The sequence below is a fragment of the Balaenoptera acutorostrata genome, chromosome 1 (assembly GCF_949987535.1).
Source record: "Balaenoptera acutorostrata chromosome 1, mBalAcu1.1, whole genome shotgun sequence".
Taxonomy (NCBI): domain Eukaryota; kingdom Metazoa; phylum Chordata; class Mammalia; order Artiodactyla; family Balaenopteridae; genus Balaenoptera; species Balaenoptera acutorostrata.
Window position 1 is genome coordinate 156,665,730 of NC_080064.1, and position 19,534 is coordinate 156,685,263.

The 19,534-nt window shown below is 33.9% G+C and overlaps 1 protein-coding gene across 1 annotated transcript in view; it reads right to left on the minus strand.

Moving 5' to 3' along the window:
* LOC103015974 (membrane cofactor protein-like) overlaps window positions 1–19,534 on the minus strand; it is a 55,363-nt gene that overhangs the window by 28,868 nt on the left and 6,961 nt on the right. The window contains exons 2-7 of the mRNA XM_007164254.2: window positions 18,209–18,394; window positions 17,784–17,883; window positions 10,150–10,235; window positions 9,097–9,294; window positions 3,775–3,957; window positions 1,559–1,606 (exon numbers count right to left, since the gene is read on the minus strand). Coding sequence (XP_007164316.2) covers window positions 1,559–1,606; window positions 3,775–3,957; window positions 9,097–9,294; window positions 10,150–10,235; window positions 17,784–17,883; window positions 18,209–18,394 — 801 coding nt within the window. The remainder of the gene's footprint in view (window positions 1–1,558; window positions 1,607–3,774; window positions 3,958–9,096; window positions 9,295–10,149; window positions 10,236–17,783; window positions 17,884–18,208; window positions 18,395–19,534) is intronic.

The window sequence follows — 19,534 nt, forward strand, 5'->3', positions numbered from 1 at the left end:
GAATAAATAAAATGTGGTATATACAAACACTGGAATATTTTCAGCCATAAAAAGGAATAAAGTTCTGATACAAGGTGGATGAACTTTGAAGACATTATGCTAAGTGAAATAACCCAGACACAAAGAGACACATGTAAAGTACCACTTAAATGAGGTATGTAGGTAAGTTAAATTCAGAGACAGAAAGTAGAAAGAAGTTATTGAATGTGGGAGGAGGATTGAGAAAGGAGCATGACTGCTTAATGGGTATAAAGTTTTAGTTTGAGATGATGAAAAAGTTTTAGAGATAGATAGTAGTGATGGTTGCACAACAATGTGAATGTATATAATGCTACTGAATTGGATGAAATGGTAAGAAAAATTAAATAAATGTTGATCTGGAAAAATTACAGTAAGCATTCTGCCAGACATTAAAACATATTATAGTACTAGAATGAAAAACAACAACTTGGTGTTGGCACAGATATGGACAGAGTTCAAGGGAACAGATAGAAGACTAAAACACCTATGGATTTAATGGATGATAAAAAGTGGCACCTCAAAACACTTGGAGAGAAGACAAGTTATTCAACAAATGGTGCTACTTTGCCATTGGATGGGGGTGAGTGGAGTGAAGAGGGACCCAATCTCATTCCACATACCATAATGAATTTCAGATGTACCAAAGATTTAAATCCAAAGAATGCAATTAAGATGCATGCATGGTTTAAATGTTTATATAATTTCAGCTTAAGGAAGTCCTAAAGCTTTTATAAGAAAGACACAACACTCATAGCCATTAGGGAAAAGATCGATATATCCAGCTACCTATTAATGTAAAAGTTTTGCACATATAAATGACCACCAATAGGAGAATAGTTAAATAAAATATTATGGCATATATTAAAGTCATCATTTAACAGGATGAGAATAAATAAAAATACAATCTCAATATAAGACATTAAGTGGAAAAATGCTAGTTTCAAAAAAATATGAACAGTATGATGCCATTTTTGTTTAAGAAAATAAACATGAATTAAATGTATAGCTACATATATAAGGATTTTGATGTACAGAAATAGAGTAAAGACACACTAACAGTGATTAACTAAGGTAATAGGCTAGGAGGGAGAACAAATCTTTTACTCTGTATACTTCTGTAATGTTTGAAAATTTACAAAAATATATTCATGTATAAAAATATACTCAGGTAACAAAAAGCTAGAAAAAGCAACTCATATCTAATAGTACAGTATAAAATCCTAAAAGAAAACTCTGACTAGTGAAAATAAAGCAAAAAAAAAAAAAAAAAAAAGAAAAGAAAAAAAAAACAACCCTAGGAAAAAAGTTCACTTCACATTAAAAGGGCTTTAATTTATAGTAAGTTCAAATCAACAAAAAAAAAAACAGTTTTAGAAACCTAATAGAAAAATGAACAAAGAACATGAATAAATAAATGTAGACAGAAAAAGTTAAGCCTCACTGATAATTAAAGAAATGCAAATTAAAATAAGACATGATTTTACACCCATCACTTTATAAATTTCTTAACTATAAGTAGGATAAAGAGTTACTGAACCTGGATATTTTAAAAGTGGAGTCTTGGTTGGATGAGTAGGCTTGTAACCTGGAAAAATAAATTTGACTCAATTCACCATCCTTGTCAATACAAAATTATGAATTTAATTTTGGTTTTTTATTTTTTTAAAGATTATTTCTCAAAATAAATAATACACATACACTCAGAACTTTGCAATTCTACTCCTGAGTTTAACCTAAATATATATTTGTACAAGTGCACAAGGATGTGTATATAAAATGTTCACTACAACTTTGTATTTTATAATGAAAATCCTAGTAGTTAACTAATTATAAATCATAAAATTTATGTATTCTTTTAAAAGATCCAAGTAGTAGTATATTCCATAATTTTTTTCTATTTCACTAAGGATTTCTTGGACATTTTTTCATATTAGCACATTTAGATCTGACTTAACACCATTATATGTTGCTACTGATCCTTTTGGTATAGTCTTTCTCTAACTGATGATAAAAAATGATTGACAATCCCATAAGGAGAGCTGACTTTTTATTTTAAAAAAAAGATCGCTGTAGCTTCTTCTCTTCATAGGCTTTTTCTCACAAACAATTCACATCTTCTTCAAACACTAAACTGTATCAGTGTTTTATAAGTCCTTATGAAATGTTTATGGTCAACTTTCAAAAGAGCATATCAACAAATATAGTATACCACAGTGTATAGGCCCACTAGGACATGGATGGGTCAATGAATATAAATTTCATATGCAATCTTTATATATCATCCACCAAAAAAACATCTCTTTCCCCACAAAACTTCACAGCACTCACCAAGGTACTGAAGGAGGTTACTGGGTACCAGGTTTACAGTAATTATAAAAGGTGTTCTAATTACCATGTTAACATGAATAATCCCCCTCAATCCTTCAAAATATCAGGGCAATAGGAAACAAACAAATTAGATGCCAGTAACTGACATTAGTTTGAGTCATTAGACAACAGGAAACTAGAACCCACAGAAGTGATGTTACTTGAGTGAGCAGAGCCACACTGGGACCCTGAATGCAGTCTGCCCAGGTTAATGCTCTTCCCTCTCTTCCTCTTGTCTCTTGCTTCTGCTGCAACTAAAAGGAAGAAGCCAGAGAAAGCAGCCCTGAAATCAAGAAGATAATTCCTTCTACCATATCAAAATAGTCTCTCAAGTCTTAAGCAGAGCAGCTAATTAGTAGTCCCTGCCAGAAATCCTCCATTTCATTTCAATAAGTAAGGACTTCTCCTGCCTTTCGGTTGTTATGAAATTTACTTTCTGTTGCCAAATAAAAATGCCCAGTAAAGAGACAAATGATATCTGTATGAGGTGGGGAGTGGTAGAAATACTGGTCTTATTCTGGTGACAACAGAAATTTCCCAGTATAAAAAGAACCAAACTGGTTGCAGTCTGGAAAATGAAACATAGTCCTGGACCTGGAAGATACCATGTAAAGGTGATGCTGTAAGTCATACAAGCTACCTAAGAGCTTTCTAGATGCCAGGCACTGTGCTAAGTGCTTTAAATGGATCCCATTTTGACTTTGCTATCACCCAGTGAGGAAGTCATTAAATCATTTTACATGTAAGTAAATATATTTAAAGTTTACGTAACTTGTCCAAGTTCACACACCTGTTGATATCTGTGGACTATGGCAAATACTTTTAGAATCACTAAGCATAACAACTAAAATGGCTTTAAATATAGTCTTCCTCTTTTCATTACTAAAAATGATGAATGAGTGTAAATCACATGAATTTAAAGGATTGTTTGTAAAATATAAGCAGGCAGTTACTAAATCTGAATGGCCCAAAATTGGGAGTTTTGTATTGAGAGGAATGAGCACTGAAGAACAAACCACATGGGATTACTACTTTCATATCATTTATATGAATTATGCCTCTCATTCTTGACTTATATAGGTAAAAATTCCCATGCTTCAATTTACTCTGAAAAATCATTCCCATCTATTTTTATACATAAAAATACCAAACAAGAGACATTAATATACCTGTGTTCTTCGCTAAAAGAATGTGTTAAGACTCTATAAAAACATACAAAATCACAACAGCAGAATTCTATGTAAGTTCTGTCATACATCTCTCATGGAAATGGATACAAGACAGAGTTAAATACAAAGAGTTATTTTTTCAATTATTCTTGTCAATGTCAAAGAAATAAAAACTAAAAGACAAAATTTAAAAAAAGGAAAAAGACAACATTTGTACCTTTAATACACTTTGGCATCTCAGGCTCCCAAGTATTATTACCACCACAGAACACTAGGTTGCTGCCATTAAGGTAAAAACCCTGGAGGCATTCAAATATCACCACTGCTTGGTAGGAAAATTTTTCTCTACTTTCTGATACCATTATTCCATGTTCGAGTACTGGACGTTCACATTTGACCACTGAAAATTGGAGAAATTCCAGAATTAATAAAAAGCTGCTTTCACACAGGACCAGAAAAACTAGTGCAAAGTAGTAATTTCCAGTGGGAAGAAACAGCTGAGGAATGAAAGGCAAGATGTTAATTGAAAAAAAAAAAGACTTTATTTGTGCATTTGAATTTCAGGCAAATAGATTTAGAGAAACTTAATAACGTTTTTCCACCTAGAACAGACTGTCATTATACTTTATTGGCTTTCCTACATTTTTTTCCATTAATGACAAGTTTTGAGAAAGTGTGACTACCAGGTACAAATTCAGGGCAAGTTCAAAACTTTTGATACTTTTGATACTCTTTAGCTCTAGGACTTTTTTTAAGGTCATGCGGACACTAATTACAGTACCCTGCTCTTTTAGAAAGGTAGCAAAGACTCTTTGAGAAGGTAATATTTGAGCTCTATTTTAAAAGTTGAAAAGAAGCTAGCCAGGCAAAATGCTCGGCCCTCACACCAGTGTACTCTGGTGTTTCCCATTCTACTCTACTTCTTCAAAGTAAAATACAGGTCATGACCCTCTAGATTGACTTCAATATCTATGAATGTGTTTTGCAGAATTTGGAAAAAAAAAAAACAAACTGAAAAACACTGGGCTGAGCAGAGAGTTCAAGAGGATATCTTATGAGATTAAATCTGAGCAATAGATAAGGGCCAGATAATATACAGCCTTTTAAACCAGAATAATGTTCTTCCTCCTTTCCTGTGGATCTGAATTTCCATCAAGTATCACATCATTTCTGTTCAGCCAGGAGAACTTCTTTATCAATTCTTGTGTTCAGGTTGGCTGATGACAAATTCCCCAAACTTTTGTTTATCTGAAACTGTTTTTTATTTATTTCACCTTCAGTTTTGGAAGATTTCTCCTTGACAGTGAATTCTAGGTTAAGTGTTTTATTTTTCTTTCAGCACATTAGCAGACATTCTTGTCTTCTCATTTCCACAGTTCCTTAAGAGACATCAGCTGTCATTCTTAACGTGGGTAACGGGGGGGATGGGGGTGGGTGGGTGTGTCCTCAATATAATACCTTTTTTCCCTGGCTCTCTTTTCTTTTCTTTTTTGTTTTCAGTAGTTTTACCATGATGTATTTAGTTTGGTGGGGGTTTCTTGGTAAAATTAAAATTTTTACTTATCCTGCTAGGGTCACTGAATTTCTTGTACCTGTAGGATTATTGTTTTGTATCAAATTTGAAATATTTTGGCCCGTATTTATTCAAATAATTTTCTGTATTCCTCTCTCTCCTCTCTTTCTGAAACTTCAATTACATGTATATTTGACTGTTTGCATTGTCACATTTTTGTTTTTAATTTCAGCCATTCTAATAGTTGGTTAGTGGTATCTCATTGTAATTTTAAATTACATTCCTGTAATTACTAATGATATTGAGCAACTTTTCATGTACTTTTTGCCATCTACATATCGTGTTTGGTGAAACATATCTATTACTAATTTTTGCTCATTTAAAAAAATTGTTTTCTTATTATTGTGTTTTGAGAGTTCTTCCTATATCATAGATACAAGTTAATTATTAGATACGTACTTTGCAAATATTTTCTCCCAATCTATTGCTTTTTGTTGTTGTTCTCTTAATAATATATTTTGTAGTCCAGAAATTTTGAGTTTGGAGTATCCAATTTATTATTTTTTTCTTTAAAGCATCATGCTTTATGAGTTGTATCAGAGAAATCTTTGGCTAGGTCACAAATATTTTCTGTGTTTTCTTGTAAAAGTGTTGTAGCTATAGGTTTCACATGTATATCTATACTTCATTTTGAATAAATGTTGGCATATGGTGCTAACATGGGCTGAGGTTCTTTTTTTTTTTTTTTTTCAGCATATGGGTGTTCAATTGTGCTGGTACCATTTGTTGAAAAAATTGTTCCCCACTGAATTGTCTGTATACCTGTGAAAATCAACTGGACATATTTCCAAGGGTCTAATCCTGGACTCACTATTTTGTTTATTGCTCTATATATCTATCCTTTCACCACTACCAAACTGTCTTGCTTATATGCCTTATAGTATGCTTTATACTAAGTCTTGACATCAGGTAGAGTACATCCTCCAGTTCATTTTCAAAAACTGTTTAACTATTCTAGCTCTTTTGTCTTTCCATATAAATTTCAGAATCAGCTTGTCAATTTATACAAAAAGTTTTACTGGGGTTTCTATTGGGATTATGTTGAATTTATAGATCAATTACAATGAATTTACACCTTTATTATTTTGATTCTTCCATTTCATGGCCAATGTATATCCCTTTATTTATTAAGGTCTTTAATTTCCTTTATTAGTGTTTAGTGGTTTATACCATTTAAATCTTTCATATATGTTAGTTAGATTTATATGCAAGTATTTTGTGTTTTGGATTTGCAAATAGTTGTTGTAAATAAAACTTTCAGTAATGATTTATTGCTAGTATGTAGACATACAATTGATTTCTGTATGTTGATCTTATATTTTGCAACCTTGCTAAAACATCAGTCTTTGGAATTTTCTACATAGACAATCATGTTATAAATGAATACAGACTATTTTATTTCTTTCATTCCAATGTATGTATGCTTATTTCTTTCTCTTGCCTTATTGCAGTGAGTGGGACCTCCAGTACAATGCTGAATAGAGTAATGAGCATAGACATACTTCCTTTCTTCCTACCTTGGGGAGAAAGAAATTAGGTTTTTACTATTAAGCATAATGTTAGTTGTGCGATTTTTGTATGTGCCTTTTATCAGGTTGATACAGTTAGTTTCATTCTGTTCCTAGTTTGCTAAGTTTTATCATAAAAAGATGATGAATTCTGTCAATTGCTTTTTTTTGCATCTATTAAGATGATCATATATTTTTTCATTACAGCCTTTTGATATGGTAAATAACCCTGATTAATTTTAAAATCTGAACCAATCTTGCATTTATGGAATAAATCTTACTTGGCTATGATGTATTCTTATTTTTATATATAGCAGGATTATTTTTTCTTCTTTGTTTTTTTAATTGGAGTAAAACTGCTTTACAATGTTGTGTTAGTTTCTGCAGTACAATGCAAAGGAACGAAATTGGGTCATTTGTAGAGATGTGGATGGACCTAGAGTCTGTCATACAGAGTGAAGTGAGCCAGAAAGAGAAAAACAAATATCGTATATTAACATATATATGTGGAATCTAGAAAAATGGTACAGATGAACCTATTTGTAGGGCAGGAATAGAGACGTAGACGTATAGCAGGATTTGATTTGTTGATATTTTGTTGAAAAAGTTCTATATTCAATACGGATATTGTTTACAATTTTCTTTCAATGTTTTTGTCTGGTTTTAGTATCAGGTAATGTCCCCATGAAGTGAGTTGAGAAGCATTTCCTCCTCTTATATTTCTTGAACAGTTTGTGTAGAGGTGCTATTATTTATTCCTGCAATGTGCAGTAGAATTAATTCCCCAAGGAGGCCATCTGGGCCTCAGTTCTCACTGTGGGAAGGTTTTTAACTACAAATTATATTTCCTTAGTAGGTATAAGACTATTCAGGTTACCTATATATTAGTGTGAAGATATTTCGATATTTTTTTGTCTTTCAAGGAATTTGTCAATTTCATTTCAGTTGTCAAATTTATAGGCATAAAGATGTAATATTACAACTATCATCATTGTAATATTTTTTAACTATCCATTTAAATGTCTGCAGAATAGTGTTGTCCTCTTTTTCATTCTTTTTTTAAAAAATTATTTTTTAATACAACTTTTAAAGGTTACATTCCATTTACAGTTATTACAAAATATTGGCTATATTCCTCATGTTGTGCAATACATCCTTGTAGCCTATCTTATACCCAATAGTTTGTACCTTCCACGCCCACACCCCTATATTGCCCCTCCTCACTGGTGACCACTAGTTTGTTCTCTGTATCTGTGAGTCGGCTTCTTTTTTGTTATATTTACTAGTTTGTTGTATTTTTTAGATTCCACATATAAATGATATCATATAGTATTTGTCTTTCTCTGTCTGACTTATTAAATATCTTTTTCTTTCTTGTCAGCCTAGTTATAGCTTTATCTATTTTATTGATCTTCTCCAAGAACCAGGGGTTTGTTTCATTGGTTTTCTCTATTATTTTCTCTTCACAATTTCATTGATTTCTCTCTATCTTTATGATCATCTTATGTCTCCTTATTTTGAGTTTGCTCTTCTTTTTTTAGTTTTTTAAGGTGGAAGCTTAGATTGTTGATTTGAGACTTTTATTTTTTTCTAACACAAGTATTTCATGCTATAAATTTCCCTTTAAGCAATGCTTTTGTTGTATCACACAGATTTTGATATTTTCATGTATTGTGTTTTTCATTTTTACTCAATTCAAAACACTTTCTAACTTCCCTTGTTACTTCATCTTTGACTCATGGGTTAGTAAGGAGTGCCTTTCATAATTTTCAAGTATTTGCAAATTTTCTAGATTAGCCCTGTTTTAATTTCTATGTTTATTCCATTGTGATCAGATAATGCACTTAATGATTTCAATTCTTTGGAATGTGCTAAAAATAATCTTACTGCCTAGAATATGAGCTACCTTAGAGAATGTCCCATGTGCACTTGAAAAGAGTAAATATTATCCTGTTATTCAGTGGTTTTCTTCCAAGAATCAAATACCCTCTAGCATCTCCTTGCTTTATGTAACTCTCTAGTGCCTTAAATATTGTTTTAAAAATATATTTTGTTCAGAGTTTATCATTCTTATCAATGAGAAGCTTAGCTTTTTAAAATTTTCTCTACCATTATTTGTAGCCAGAACTCTCAGACATCTTGCAATATAAGAAAAAACTTTATTTTTGAGGCAGGGTGTGTTGAGTTTTTTAGTTCTTTCAAGCAAAAAAATCCTAATACACACACACACACAATTAGTTCACAATGTGTAAACTGTAATGTCAAGAACATCTGGGGTGAGGGGTGGGAAACCCCACAACTAGAACTATTTTCTGTTCAATTTGGCCTAAATTAAACTAGAAGTCAATTTAACTGGAGGAAGAAACATGTATGACTGTTTTACTTATAGGTAAAACTATTTACAAAGTGTTCCACAGTATTTACAAATGAAGAAGGAAACAAATGGAAACATTATTACCTTTACACAGAGGAGCGGCACTACTCCATTTGCCAGGTCCAGAACAAATAAGCTTGCTCTCTCCAACAAGTGAGTATTCATCTGATCCATTTGAAGGATTACAACTATAAGTTACTAATTCATTATATTCAAATATATTCCTGTAGCTATTGGTGTGTTTTCCATGTTTTATTTTTGGAGGTCGTCCACAAAAAATCTCTTAAAAAGGGGTAAAAAGAGAAAATAAAGGTAAAGGGAAGGTGAAAGAGTAAGACAGCATCAGTAAAGTCCTATGAACTACCTTCAATAAGTTCTTTAACATATGATTTCTAGAAGTTAGTTGTGAATCCTTTATCCATTTAGAGGAGAGTTTCCATGAGAAAATGTATTATCCCAAATTCAAATCATGTAGAAATAAACTTTTAAGAACCAAACTCATTTTCTTAAATACCTATATAAAGTACCTATATGAAATACCTATATTTATCTATAAGGACATGCTAAGTTTTGTTCTAATCATCATAAGAGATGGAAATTTAATGAGAAAATATGCTTGTGATTAAAAATAAAATTCACTGCTAGCTAAGAAATGCATATTTATAATTTATAAACATATCCATTCACTACATCCATGGTTCACAATAATACTAAGATATAGTCTTATTTCACTGTCATCCTTGTAAGTTTATGGTGAAATTTTCCAGAATCTACAAATTGTGTGATTTTGCCAGAGACTGAATCCAGATGTCTTCCTTTAAGCCAGATATTGAAGAGATTTGCAAAAATGTAAAACAATGCCACTATTCCCACTGTTGGTTTTGGAAATTTTTAATTTTTTCATAAAAATATGTTGTATATATTAACATGTATTGACTTTACTGTTCCTAAAAATGATTTAATAATTAACTATTTTAAAAACTTTTGTTTTAATTCCAATATAATGAATACCAATAGACATAACCCACATAAAGAAAAGCTCTTTCGAATCGTTGTTGATTTAACAGCATAAACAGGTCCTGAAGCCAAAAAGTTTGAAAATTCCTAATCCAAATTATAAAGTGAGAATTAACTTACTTTCACAATGTGGTATCAAATCACTCCAATGCACATTATCTCCAATAAGGTTACAAGTTAGAATTTTTTTTCCTCTTAAGTAATAACTAAATGAAAAAAGAAAAGGTTACTGTTTCTTTAATAGCACATAATACTGAAAATTTTTATATGGTTGCTTTTCTGCACTACAGTAGTTTGAGGGAGAAGTTTCTTAAATGACATGATATAATGAAAGTGCTAACCAAATCTGCAATTTTAATCAAATAAAGAGTTTCTGCATGTGGACACACACTGTCCCACAGCAAAATGTCTAAATTACTATCATGCCTGTCAGTGTGGCCTCTTCACCATCTCTGGCAAATGCATCACACATTCACTTCTATGCTTTTGCTCACACCATTCTGCTCAGCAAGGACTGAGCAGAGACAGCAGGCCCTAGAGCTTGCCTGCCTGGATTCAAGTCCCAGCTCCATGAATGGCTTGTTATTTAAGCTTGGGAAAGTCTCTTACTGTTTCTCTTGCTCAATTTCCTCATCTATGTAAAAGAGATAATAGTACATACTTCATGGGGTTGTTTTGAGAATAAGTTAGCATCTGACACATAGTGAGTGCTAGGTAAGTTTTAGTTCTTTTTAATATTCTTTAGATCAGAATATCTTTCCAGGAATAGCTTGGGAATACTACTTAATGAAATTTTCTCTGATGATTTAAACTCACAGTACTCTCTTCTCCTTCTGGATTCTCATTGTAATGATCATAAATAATGGTATGTATTTGGCACTTCTTATTTACTATTTTGATTTAATATATTATGTTAGTATATATTGTGTTTCTAACCAGGCTACAGCTTTTTTTTGAGAAGAGTCTATGCTTTAAGTTTTTGGTATCTTTCAAAGTGCCTAATAGGCTCTCTATATCTATGACAGGATGTCCTAATATTTTTACTTGATCAGTTTAAAAATAATCAGTGAAACTGCTTGTACAAGGTTCCAGTTGACTTTTCCATTAAGCTGTACTCATTTTCTGTATATTAGTGTTTTAGGAGAGGATTTTGGGAAGGTGGTAGAGTTGGAAGTTCTAGGAATCTGTCACCATAACTAGACAAAAACTGCAATGGCAGAATCTGTCTGATGTCACTGTTTTGGAACTCTGGAGTCTGTTGAAGGCTTGCAAGTTCTAGAGGAAAACTCAGACAGGTAAATTGCATTAATTTCAGTCAATTTCAGCTCTTAGGAAAACAGCAGCAACTTACCCCTACCCTCAGCAGTGTGGCAGGCAACTGTGCGTGTGCTCCTGAAGCAGCTTACACACAGGTTGCAGGAGGTACAATAGCCAAAAAGACTGTCTTCCAAGTACCAAGGATCTGTACTTTGATTGCTGACTGCTATTTCTGATCACAGAAAGTGGTGGCAGCCATTGTTGTCACACCTTGCCGACTCTTGCAAGCCCTATCCTTGTTGGCTGCAGTGACTTACACGGGATTTAAAGATCCAGCAACATTTGCTTCCACTTTCATTTTTCATGTTTCCACTCTCAGAAGCCAGGCACTAAAGACTAGGACATTCAAAAACAACTGCATATGTGGGGAAATTTAGAAAGTGAGTGTGCATGTTCAGGGAAAAAACACAGAAACAGCCTGAGAAGACCTTCAGTTTACATCTCAGGTGATCCCTGCCACAGAAACATGATACAAAAATCAATAAACAAAAACAATAACAAAAACTGCAATGTCTAGGGAAAGGGGAGAATCTGATTTGCAGAGTTACACATTATTAGATTCCAATATCCAATATTCCACAAAAAATCACCAGGCATACAAAGAAACAGGAAAGTATGGTCCATTCAGAATAAAAAAACAAATGAACAGAAACTGTTCCTGAAAAAATCTGATGATAGATATATTAGATAAAGATATCAAAATATCTTAAAGATGCTCAAAGAACTAAAGGAAGACTTGGAGAAAGTCAAGAAAATGATGTGTGAACAAAATGGAAGTATCATAAGGAGCTAGAAAACCTAAAAAGGAACCAAAAAGAAATTATGGAGCTTAAAAGTACAATACCTGGTATTAAAAATTCAATAGAGGGATTAAAGGCAAATTTGAGCAGCAGAAGGAAGGATCAGTGAACATGAATATAGAATGGTGGAAGTTACTGAGTCTGAGGAACAGAAAGGAAAAAGAGTGAAGAAAAGTGAGCAGAGCCTAAAGGACCTGTGTGATATCATCAAGTGGATCAACCTACACAGTGTGGGAATCTCAGAGGGAGAAGAGAGATAGAAAGGGGCAGAGAGAATATTTTAAAAAAATAATGGTGAGCAACTTTGCAAATTTGATGAAAGACACAAATATAAACATCCAAGAAGCTCAACAACCCCCAGGTAAAATGAACTTAAAGACACCCACACTAAGTCACATAATAACCAAACTTTCAAAAGACAAAGACAGAGTGGCTAAGATGGCCGAGTAGAAGGACCCTAAGCTCACCTCCTCTCACAAGAACACCAAAATCACAACAATCTATAGAGCAATCATCATTGAAAAAGACTGAAACCTACTAGAAAAGATCCCCTACCACTAAAGACATAAAGATGGAACCACAAGGAGACTGGTAGGAGGGGCAGCCTTGCAATATAATCAAATCCCATACCCCCCAGTGGGCACCCCACAAACTGGAGAATAATTATATTACAGAGATTCTCCCACAGGAGTGAGTTCTGAGCCCCACATGAGGCCCCACAGCCCAAGGGTCTAGCACTGGGAAGAGGAGCTCCCAGAGCATTTGGCATTGAAGGCCAGTGGGGCTTGATTGCAGGAGCTCCACAGGATTGGGGAAAACAGAGATTTCACTCTTAAAGGGTGCAAAAAAAAACCTCACACACACCAAAGGACCAAAGTTAAAAGCAGTAACTTCATAGGAGCCTGGGCCAGAGCTACCTACTCATCTTGGAGGGTCTCCTAGGGAAGTGGGGGTAGCTGTGGCTCACTCTGGGGATATAGACATTGCGGCAGATATATCAGGGAGGATTCATTTGTGTGAGTTCTCCCAGAGGCTGATATTTTGGCACCAAGACCTGGCCCCACCCAACAGCCTGTAGGCTCCAGTGCTGGGACATCTCAGGCCAAACAACAAACTGGGAGGAGATACACCCCCACCCATGAGCAGACAGGCTGCTTAAAGACTTCCTGAGTCCACAGCCACCTCTAAACACATCCCTAGACATGGCCCTGCCCACCAGAGGACCAAAACCCAGCTCCAATGGTTAGGGGGCAGACACCAGAAGCAAGAAAATTACAGTCCTGCAGCCTGCAAGCCAAGTCTGCAAACGCAGGCCAGATACTACCCTGGGACCAGCTGGCCCCTGGCCCTTGGGTAATGAGAGGGGAGTGCAATGCTGGGATGCATAGGATGTCTCCTACAGAGGGTCACTTCTCCAAGGTCAAAAAAAAGTAACCAACCTACCACATACATAAAAATACAAATAGCAATTTAGAGAAAATGAAGCAACAGAGGAATATGTTTCAGATGAAGGAACAAGATAAAACCCCAGAAGAACTAAGTGACATGGAGATAGGCAATCTACCCAAGAAAGAGTTCAGAGTAATGATAGTAAAGATGATCAAAGAACTCAGGTGGAGAATGGATGCACGGAATGAAAAATTAGAAGTTTTTAACAAAGAATTAGAAAATATAAAGAACAATCAAACAGAATTAAAGAATACAATAACTGAAATGAAAAATACACTAGAAGGTATCAATAGTAGAGTAAATGAGATGGAAGAACTGATTAGTGAGGTGGAAGACAGAGTAGTGGAAATCACTGCCACTGAAGAGAAAAAAAAAAAGAATGAAAAGGAATGAGGACAGTTCAAGAGACTTCTGGGACAACATCAAGCATGCTAATATTTGCATTATCAGGGTCCCAGAAGGAGAAGAGAGAGAGAGAAAGGACCTGAGAAAACATTTGAAAAGATAATTGCTGAAAATTTCCCTAACCTGGGGAAGGAAACATTCACCCAAGTCCAGGAAGTGCAGAGAGTTCCATACAGGATTAACCCACAGAGGAATACACCATGACACAGTGTAATCAAAATGATGAAAATTAAAGATAAAGAGAGAATATTAAAAGCAACAAGGGAAAAGCAACAAGTAACATACAAGAGAACTCCCATAAGGCTATCAACTGATTTTTCAGCAGAAACTCTGCAGGTCAGAAAGGAGTGGCTTGATATACTTAAAGTGATGAAAGACAAAAACCTACAACTAAGAATCCTCTACCCAGCAAGGCTCCCATTCAGATTTCGTGGAGAAATCAACAGCTTTACAGACAAGCAAAAGCTAAAATAATTCAGTATTACCAAACCAACTTTACAACAAATGATAAAGAACTTCTCTAGGTGGAAAAGAAAAGGCCACAAATAGAAACAAGAAAATTATAAAATGGAAAAGCTCACTGGTAAAGGCAAACTTACAAGAAAGGTAGGAAATCATCCACTAGTAGGGAGGTTAAAAGATGAAAATAGTAAAAATCATTTGTATCCACAATAAGCAGTTAAGGGATACACAAAACAATTAGATGCAAAATATAAAATCAAAAACAGTAATTGTGAGGGGAGGAGAGTACAAATGCAGGGTACCTAAAATGCATTTGAAATTAAGAGATCAGCAACTTAAAACAAGCATGTATAAATATAGACTCTAATACAAAAACCTCATGGTAACTGTAAAACAAAAATATATAATAGATATACATACAAAAAGAAAAAGGAATCCAAACATAACATTAAAGATAGTCATCACAAGAGTAGAGAATGAAAGAAGAAAGGGGAAACAAAAAGACCTACAAAAACAAAGTTCAATTAACAAAATGGCAATAGGAACATACTTATCAATAATTACCTTAAATGTAAATAGACTAAATGCTCCAACCAAAAGACAGACTGGCTGAATGGTTACAAAAACAAGACCAATATATACACTGCCTACAAGAGACTCACTTCAGATCTGGAGACACATACAGACTGAAAGTGAGGAAATGGAAAAAGTATTCCATGCAAATGGAAATCAAAAGAAAGTCAGAATTGCAATACTTATATCAGACAAAAATAGACTTTAATAAAGACTGTTACAAGAGACAAAGACACTACATAATGAGCAAAGGATCAGTCAAAGAAGAAGATTATAACAATTGTAAATATATATGCACCCAACATAGGAGCACCTCAATATATAAGGCAAGGGCTAACAGCCATAAAGGAAAAATTGACAGTAACACAATGATAGTAGGGGACCTTAACACTCAACTCACATCAATGGACAGATCATCCAGACAGAAAATCAATAAGGAAACACAGGTAACACCCATCCTTCTGAAACTATTCCAAAAAACTGCAGAGGAAAGAACTCTTCCAAACTTGTTCTCTGAGGCCACCATCACCCTGATACCAAAACCAGACAAAAATATCACACAAAAAAAGAAATTTATAGGTCAATATCACTGATGAAAATAGATGCAAAAATCCTCAACAAAATACTAGCAAACCAACTCCAAAAATACGTTAAAAGGATCATACATCATGATCCAGTGGGATTTATCCCAGGGAGGCAAGGATTTTTCAATATTCACAAATCAATCAATGTGATACAGCATATTAACAAATTGAAGGACAAAAACCATGTGATCCTCTCAACAGATGCAGAAAAACTTTTTATAAAATTCAACATCCATTTATGATAAAAAACTCTTCAGAAAGTAGGCATAGAGGAAACATAGCTCAACATAATAAAGGCCATATATGACAAACCCACAGCTAACATCATACTCAATGGTGAAAAGCTGAAAGCATTTCCTCTAAGATCAGGAACAGTACAAGGATGCCCACTCTCACCACTTTTATTCAGCATAGTTTTGGAAGTCCTAGCCACAGGAAGCAGAAAAGAAAAAGAAATAAAGGAATCCAAATCGGAAAAGAAGTAAAACTGTCACTGTTTGCAGATGACATGATGTTATACATAGAAAATCCTAAGGACACTACCAGAAAACTACTAGAGCTCATCAATGAATCTGGTAAAGTTGCTGAATACAAAATTAATATACAGAAATCTGTTGCACTTCTATACACTAACAACGAAAGATGAAAAACAGAAATTAAGGAAACAATCCCATTTACCACTGCATCAAAAAGAATAAAATATCTAGAAATAAACCTACTTAAGGAGCAAAAGACCTGTACTCTGAAAACTGTAAGACACTGATGAAAGAAACTGAAGATGACACAAACAGATGGAGAGATATCCCATGTTCTTGGATTGGAAGAATCAGCATTGTCAAAATGACTATACTACCCAAGGCAATCTACAGATTCAATACAATGGCATTTTTCACAGAACTAGAACAAAAAAACTTTAAATTTTATGGAAATACAAAAGACTCCTATTAGCCAAAACACTCTTGAGAAAGAAGAACGGAGCAGGAGGAATCATGCTCCCTGATTTCAGACTATACAATAAAGCAACAGTCATCAAAACAGTATGGTACTGGCAGAAAAGCCAGACATATAAATCAATGGAGCAGGATAGAAAGCCCATAAATAAACCCATACATTGATGGTCAATTAATCTATGACAAAGGAGGCAAGAATAGACAATGGAGAAAAGACAGTCAATAAGCGGTGCTGGGAAAACTGGACAGCTATAAAAGTAAAAAGAATGAAATTAGAACATTCTTTAACACCATATACAAACGTATACAAAAATAAACTCAAAATGGATTAAAGACCTAAATATAAGACAGTATATTATAATACAGAGGAAAACATAGGCAGAACACTCTTTGACATAAATTGCAGCAATATTTTATTTGGATACGTCTCGTAGAGTAATGGAGATAAAAACAAAAATAAAAACTGGGACCTAATTAAACTTAAAAGCTTTTGCACAGCAAAGGAAACCATAAACAGAATGAAAAGAAAACCTACAGACTGGGAGAAAATATTTGTAAATGATGCTACCAAGAAGGGATTAATTTCCAATACATACAGCTCATCCAGCTTAATATCAACAACAACAACAACATAATCAAAAAATGGGCAAAAGACCTAGGTAGACATTTCTCCAAAGAAGACATACAAATGGCCAACAGGCACATGAAAAGATGCTCAACATAACTAATTATTAGAGAAATGCAAATCAAAACTACAATGAGATATCACCTCACACCAGTCAGAATGGCCATCATTAAAAAGTCTACAAATAATAAATGCTGGAGAGGGTGTGGAGAAAAAGGAGCCCTCTTACACTGTTGGTGTCATTTCTGTGAGCCCTCCTTCAACTCTGAGAGTTGGCCATTTTTACTAGGGTGCACTGTGTTGTTAAGGATAAAGTCACCATGATTACTACATTTTCAATGCTTCCAATAGGCTTATTATCACATATAATAAGTATTTGATTTTGCTTTTCTTCAATTTAAATTCCTTTCTATTAATTACACATCATTTCATTCTCCATAAAAAGCCCAAGAGTTGTTTGGCTACAAGTGCAAGTTATGATCTAGAAAGAAAAATGAAATCAACTTTAAGGGAATGATTAAGCTGAGAAGCAAAGAAAAATGGAATTCATAACATTTAACTTATTTCCTCTAAGGAGTAACTTACTTACCCCTCATTACAAGAAATGTGAGCTTCTGATTCAAACTCAAAGGTTTTATTTGGGGCATATACTTCACCATGTTTTATTTCTGGATTTGAACATGATTTTCCTAAAAGAAAATTTTCAAATTCGTTTTTTCATACCAATTTCAAAACATTTAAATCAAGATCAAAATTCTACACTGCTCTTTTCTATTGATTAAATATTATTTTCTTTCTTTATTATAAGGGCAAACTTAACATTCACATTTACTGAGGAACCAATCACCAATAAAGATTCCCTGGAGATTTCTCAAAGCCTGAAAAAATGCATTGCTATCTAAAACCTAGTTTTGCATGAGAAAATCATTATTGTTGCAGTGGAAAATTGACCCTAAAATGTGTAAAAATCTCTACAGAAAGCAAAAAACAACAAAAATGGTTTTGTTTCCTTACTTAAACATGCTTCTTCAATAGGGCTCCATGAGCCATTAGGCTCACAAGTAGATGCGAGGAGATAAGGCCACACATAAAAGTATCCTCTGTGACACTCATAGTCTATTCTGTCCCCAGGATAATAATGGCGTTTAATGACACCCTTGAGCTTCATACTCTCCAATACTGGTGGATCAATACAGGGACCTAGGAATAAAAATAAAAACAGAAAATTAAGGATTTAATCTCTTTCGCCAGCCACTTGTGGCCTAGCAGCAAGTAGGCAGTACAGAATAAATGGAAAGGTTCTTAGCAAGATTTTTTAGCAAGATTTTAAGTGATTGTCACATGCTTTTACCCAAGTGATGGTAGTAGCGGAGGATGTGTCTTGCTTACTTTAAATAACATCCTATTAGCTTTTAATTTGTTGAGGAATAAGCTAAATTTTCATTCAACAGTAAATTAAAGGAGACAAAATCTTTTTGGTATTGACTAAATATATATATATAGGTACATATCCTTACATACTTTTTTCTAAATTCATTTCAAAACTCACCTCTCCTCTAAAAAGTCTTCCATTGTATATAGCACTCTGCTCAGATTACTCTTCCATAGTTTGAAACACAAGCATATGATCACTTGTCACTCAGTTTCCTCTCAGAAGGCAAGGTCTTAGAGGGCAGGGATCATATGCCTTCTTTTTCTACTACACTCTGTACACACTGGGTGCTCAAGACACGCTATGGTAAGAGGTGACTATTAAATAAACATTGTGGATTTCAAAGATCAAAATAGATATGGACTAAGTATTTCAAAGTGTGACTTCATTTCATATATTTCATATTTGTGAACTAAAGAATTTTATGAATGAATAGATAACATTTAAATATCAAAATTTACCATTTTGAATAGACTTACATTGAAAAAAATTTGTTTTCTTGATATTACCTTAAATGTAGTTTAATTTTTCTTCTCTGATCAATAGAGCATGCATATCCTTAGAAGCTCCCTGAGGTAGCTGTTTGGGCTATTTATCTAATATACCCCAACAGTAAAGCTACTTTATTGCTATACTTTTATAAGTTTTTATTCTTTTTTTTTTTTTTGGCGGTGGGGAGTCCCTCCCTAGAAGAGTGTAATTCCTACTTCAACAATTTCTCTTCCTTTTAATTATCTGTGAGCTCGATAACCTAACAAATCTGTTAGAAAAATTATGTAAAATAATATTATGGAGACACATCAAGTCCTAAAGTGCTAAAGGAATGCAGAGGCCACACCTATAAGGTTAAGGATCTAAGGAGAAAGAAATAGCCCTATTTTGGTCCCTGAGGAACCTTTTCTTTATTA